Below are 6,446 nucleotides of genomic sequence, written 5' to 3' on the forward strand. Positions count from 1 at the left end.
CTCCTACCTCAGTGATAGAAGCTTCTCCGTTAATATCGGAAACTGCTCCTCCCCCTCTGCCTCTCTCTCTTTGCGGGGTTCCACAAGGCTCCATCCTTGGCCCTATCCTATTCTCCCTATACATGCTGCCCCTTGGTCTGATCATTAAAAAACACAACATCTCTTTCCATTTTTATGCTGACGACACTCAGGTCTATCTCCCCATGAAACCCAACAATATAAACAATCTCGACAGTCTTCGTTCCTGCCTAGACGACATCAAATGCTGGATGGCACACAATTTTCTATAGCTCAATCAGTCAAAGTGTGAAATCCTCCTTTTCGGCCCTCCGAACCAAACCAGTGTCATTGCCAGCAACCTGGGTAACCTGTCTCCCCTAGTCAAGCCCTTTGTTAAAAACCTGGGCATGCTCTTTGACCCCGAGTTTTCCTTCAATAGGTAGGTAAACTCGGTGGTGAAGGGGTGCTTTTTTCAGCTCCGGTCCATAGCCAGGATCAAGGCCATTCTCTCCCCCTCAGACCTGGAAAGAGTCATTCACGCCTTCATATCCTCACGCTTAGACTATTGTAACTCCCTGTACCTGGGGCTAAATAAATCCACCATAGCCCGTCTACAACTCCCCCAAAACGCTGCCGCTAGACTGCTCACAGGTACCCGGAAGAGAGCTCACATCACCCCTGTACTTGCCTCCCTCCACTGGCTCCCGGTGCGTTTTAGAATAGACTTCAAGGTCCTTTTATTGGTTTACAAAGCCCTAAATGGTAAGGCCCCTGCTTACCTAGCAGACCTCCTCACCCCCTTAGATCGGCTGATAAGGGTCTCCTAACCACCCGTAGGTCTAACTTAAAGTCTAGGGGGGGACATGCTTTTGCGGTCGCAGCCCCTGACCTCTGGAACAGCATCCCCATGTCCATTAAATCTGCCCCCTCCATCGAGTCTTTTAAATCAAAACTCAAAACCCACCTATATCGCCTGGCCTTCCCTGACTCACTTTGACTCTTGCCGTACTTGTTGACGTGTTGTTCTGTTTTTCCTTTGTCTATCCGTTGATTGTTTTTTTTTTCTGTTTATTTTATACTTTTCTTTGCTCTTAGCTTAGCTATGTGAAGCACTTTGGTTGACAAGCGTCATGTTTAAACGTGCTATATAAATAAATTTGATTGATTGATTGAAGCAGCACTGAACACTTAAGGGTACACATAGCACCTCCTTCTCCACGTGGCTAAGCTGCCAATAATAGCTGAGAGACAGAGCAATATTTGGCAATTTGTTTGGTTTTTCTTTTAGACATTGCAGCAATTCTCAGACCGGTCATGGTGCATTTGTATACATGGCCAAGACTTCCGAATACAAGTACACTATATCTACACTAGGGATGCCCCGATCGATCGGCCACCGATCGTTATCGGCCGATAATCAGTATAAATATGCGATCGGGGAATTCCGTTAATTAGTCATATTCGCCGATCGCGGAAACTGATCAAGTGGATATCTCACTCGCTTGTCTCAGACGCACAGGACCTGCAAACTGCTCCTCCTCCCTAGCCCCGCCCGTACTCGTGTAGAGTTTGTAAACACAGAGGAGGCGGACCTCCTCTGCTGAGTCTAGATAGTGCATTCGACCTGAGCTAACGTTAGCTACCTAGCTATCGTTACTGTTTAAACAAAATTACCCAGTCAACTATTCACTTTTAGTAGGCATTGTCTAACGGTATTTAGCCGGCTAGCTACTGATAGCTCCGGATATCAACAAATGCCCCAGGAAGTCTAGTAGTCCATGTTGATATCTCCGTTAGCTTGCGTTAGCTTGCGTTAGCTGACGTTAGTTAACAGTTCAAAACGAAATGTCCGATTGAACTAAATAGTTGTCTTAACGTCATCTAGCCGGCTAGCAGTAGCTACAGATAGCTCCTGATATCAATGTCTTATAACATTGATTGAATGCGTATTCGAGCTGAGGGCTTGCTGAATGTGAAATGACCAAAGCATAACGTTACCAATAGGGTCCCGCTGCAGCGCCGGAGAATCCTTTTTGGAGCTGGAGGCTACTAGAGTACACACAGACAGTGGAGCTGTTTGCAGATAGCGAGCATTTTGACCTGTTGCGTGGTGGCGATATCTCGCAGATAATACAAGTACAAGTCTAATTATATAATATATATATTTTATAAAAAAAAAAAAAAAAAACTTTTTATATAAAATAATTTTTAATTTCTTTTTAATCAAAAACGATCGGTATCGGATCGGTATCGGCCGATATGGCTCACGACGATCGGTGATCGGTATCGGTGGCAAAAAACGTGATCGGGGCATCCCTAATCTACACCTATACCCAAGGTCGGCCATCACATTGAGCAGTGGTTCAACTTGGTATTTGATATACTTGTCCCAGAAGGCCTGGTCCATGTACAGATCAAAGGTACAGCCTACTTCTATGACCAGCACCTCCCTGTGGCTGGTGTCAACAAAAACAACAGCCGGTGTATTTGGTATGTTAGCAAAGACATCGTTGGTAAGACCAAACCACTCTGGTTGCACTCTAGCATGTTTGTACATGTACATACACATACACACACACACACAAATCCCTGAACACGTCAAGTACACACAAAAACGTACACACGCGTACACACAAAGAAGGACGACACAATTAGAGAAAGACAGATTTCATTCAGATTCCAAGTTATTCTAATATGTATTTCTCAAATTAACAATAGTATTAGTTATTATTATAGTTAACTTTCACATGTTTTTATAATTGTTTGATATAAATATCTAATAAAGGTACAGGTATAGCCTACATCATGGGATTTTCGTTCAAACATCTCACACAATTAAATTGAATGATGTCACCGGAATGCATTTACTTTGCTAACTCATTCAAAACCCAAACCCACTTTTGCTGAATTACAATGTCAAATTCAGTGGACTTCAAACAGCGGCTATAGCTATGTCATTTTTGGAATTAATCACACTGTGAGCGGAGCGTTCCACCAGGGCAAGGCCCTATGGTGTGGCAGCACAGAGAAGGAAGAGTGGAGAGAGATGATAACGGAGCGATGATGACAAGTGATGAGGGCTTAGCTCATGCGAGAGGAAGAAAGGGAGAACGAGACTGACAGAATGACAAGCCTAAGACCTTTTTAAAGGATTTGTAGAGCACTCAATCTCCATTTCACGCACACACGTTTATTTATTGGCATATATCCCTCTGAGTCACACACAATGTAGGTAGAAGGGTCACCGAGCAGGGTCAGCCATTTTCAGCACCCCTGGAGCAGGTAGGTGTTCAGTGTTTTGCTCAAGGACACATTGGTTGTTGCCGGAGTTACAGGATGGTCTCTCTACACCACCAGCCCACCCTATTGCTTTGCTGGGAAAAGCAGGCGTCTGTAACCCATGAGGACTCATCCACAAAATGATAAGACACAAATAACAAGGTGCTGCGATGGGCAATGCTATTTACACATAATACATATAGGCCTATGGCAACAATAGTAACTGGCCAGTATAGCCTAAATAACCCTGAAGGTATGGGCATGCATGGTAATAGTAGAAAGACACAAATACAGACAATACAAATTATAGTACAGTAGAAATATAAAAGAACAAATGTGCAGATGAGGGTCTGTATGCCCTATCAGTTGTACAGTATACATGACAATAAATATGGTTACAATAAACACTAGAATCTAAATATGCTATGAGTAAGTAATACACCGGTGCAGTATACATAAGGTACCCTAACCAACGTGATAGTTTAGGTGGGTGGGAGTCTGAGTGAAAGTTATAAAATAAAAAGCCCTAAAAGAGCCAAAAAGGGCTGTTTTAGTTCTGATCTTGGTCAATCCACCACCCACCACACCACCCACATTTTCTTGAGCAAAAACCGATCATCTGCCAATGTATTCATGTGTTTAATTGAATACTAGAACAAGAGTATGTGCTGAGGTGTGTCTGTGACACAGTGCTCTACATTCATAACGCGCTCACGCAGTAAAGAATTCCAGTGAACTGAAAGCCGACCCATATTCACCCTCCGTAGCCCCAGCCCCTCTTGCTGCCCTCAGATGAGAATTCACACACGAGAGAAAAAGGACACATTTTCAGCTGTGCACACACTGATAATCTTACCCATCGCCCACAACAACGCATTTGATGGCCTGCATTTGTGCAAAGTTGTGGTATCCGACCGCTGAGTTTACAAGGCTTTTTCGTGTGCCAAGTGTGGCTTTGTAATTTCTTATGTTATCGGCAATAATAAGTGGGCTGATTCAGCTGCAGCGAACGCCCACCGGTTCCAGGCGAAAACTTCCGGAAAAGAACGAATTTATTTAAAGGGGAAGATAGCGATTGATTGATTGATTGATTGATTGATTGATTGATTGATTGATTGATTGAACATTTTATTAACAGATTGCAGAATGGGTGCAATACAGACACAGTACAGCTCAATACACACAATTGTTAAGGGGATGCAGACCAGAGAAAGACTTTCGTCTTGTTTACATCAAGGTCCCCCATTTTCAATTCATCATAACATGACATACATGACATACAGATAGACAGTACTGCTACATCTATACATTTATGACATACCAGATTTACAAATACAGTACTGTTTGTGATACAAAAATAGTCTAAAAAAGAGGGTATACATTTGACGAAGAAACTGTACATTGGAGGAGGTTGGCTAAGTAGGGTCGGGGTGGGGGGTTGGGTAGGTGGGGTGGGGGGGGGACTGTACATTGGAGGTGGTTGGGTGGGGGGGGGGTTGGGTAGGCGGGGCGGGGGGGGGGGGTAACTGTACATTGGAGGGGGTTGGGTTAGAACATTTACTGTGCATTGGAGGGGGTTGGGTTAGGACATTTACAGGGCAGGGCTAGTTTCGAATTGCAGTCTCCCGTAGGTGCTCTTTGAGAGTGGTTTTGAAAGTGGGTAATGATTCTGTTGACAGAACTGGCTATGGGGTGACAATAATATGTTCATGAGGCATGGTTTCTACCTTTAGCTTTTAATCGGCGTGGTTTATTATTTACATTTCACAACAGCAGCACATGAGATCTCCTCTCCGTGAGAGGTAGGTGGGAAGAGACAGAGGGGGAGTCAGCATCAGCTTATTATACCCTCTACCTGGCGGTAACATTAACAGCTCCACCTATAGCGCCCTCCAGTGGAAACAGTTATGCATAGTTAGACAGTTACTCAGTTACTAGCAATCATATATAACCTCTACCTTTAACAGATTCACATTCCTTTACAGCTGTGGGTAGTGCGTTCCACATTGATGTGGCATAATTGCTAAACGTGTTTAGTCCCTTGTTTGAGCCGAATCTGGGTTTAACATGATTTGTGGAGCTCCCTTTGGTGTTGTGGTTGTGGTATTCACTGACCTTTGGGAAGTATTTTGACATGTACATGGGTACCTTAGTCGTGTAGTGTATCTTGTAGACCAGGCCCATTGCAAGTTGCTGTACTCTGTCGTCTACTCTAAGCCATCCTAGGTTGTCAAGTGGGCAGGGGTGAGGTGGGTTCTAGGAGTTAGGTCAAGCAGTAGTTGTCTGACCAGTTTGTTTTGTGATGTTTGTAATTTTCGGTCTTGCTGAGTTTGTTATTTGAACCGAAGAGAATGGACTCTGTTTTACCCAGGTGTAATGATAGTTTGTTATCAGCGAGCCAGGTGCAGATTCTGCCTAGTTCAGAGCTGAGGGTTTTTTCAACCTGTAACTTGTTCTTGTCAGAGACCAGCAGGGCTGAGTCGTCCGCGAACAGGAACAAGTTGCAGTCACAAGCTGACGACATGTCATTTGCATAAATTAGGAACAGTAGCGGTCCTAGTATGCTTCCTTGTGGAACACCACAGCTCACTGGGAGGGGGGGGGGGGGGATAGGGTACCGTTTACCTCCACCATCTGTTCTCTCCCCTCCAGGTAGGATTGCATCCAGCTCACTGATAGACTATCAAAACCAATTGCTTTTAGCTTGTGAATCAGAATGGAGTGATTGACAGTGTCGAAGGCCTTTTGTAGGTCCAGCATGACCATGCCGCAGTATTTGCCCACGTCCACCTCTTGTTTGATGTGGTCGTTCAAATAGGCATGTGTCAGTGGAGTGGGATGTTCTGAAGCCAGATTGGAATTCGTAGATTTGATTTTTTTCCCGCAAGGTACTCTTCGACCTGTTTGTATACAATTTTTTCAATGACTTTCGAGATGGAGGTAAGAATAGAAACAGGGCGGTAGTTGCCTGGGTCTAATTTGCTGCCCTTTTTGTGCAGGGGGGTTACTCTCGCAATTTTGAAGTCCTTGGGGACGTGTCCCTGTTTTATGGAGAGGTTTATTATGTGTGTGATGACTGGGGTGACTGATGGCGGCTGCTGAGTCTCTGAGGAATTTGGAGGGGATATTGTCATGGCCAGTGGCCTTGTTAGGTTGGAGGGTGCTCA

General features: G+C 44.4%; 1 protein-coding gene across 1 annotated transcript in view; it reads right to left on the reverse strand.

Moving 5' to 3' along the window:
* The window catches only part of rac3a (Rac family small GTPase 3a), a 29,595-nt gene extending 25,333 nt beyond the window's left edge, over nucleotides 1–4,262 (reverse strand). The window contains exon 1 of the mRNA XM_084329672.1: nucleotides 4,136–4,262. Within this exon, the coding sequence (XP_084185798.1) occupies nucleotides 4,136–4,170 (35 nt within the window). The 5' untranslated portion in view covers nucleotides 4,171–4,262. The remainder of the gene's footprint in view (nucleotides 1–4,135) is intronic.
* Between the last annotated feature and the right edge of the window lie 2,184 nt (nucleotides 4,263–6,446).

Source organism: Notolepis coatsorum, assembly GCF_963971535.1.
Source record: "Notolepis coatsorum genome assembly, chromosome: 14".
Classification (NCBI taxonomy): domain Eukaryota; kingdom Metazoa; phylum Chordata; class Actinopteri; order Aulopiformes; family Paralepididae; genus Notolepis; species Notolepis coatsorum.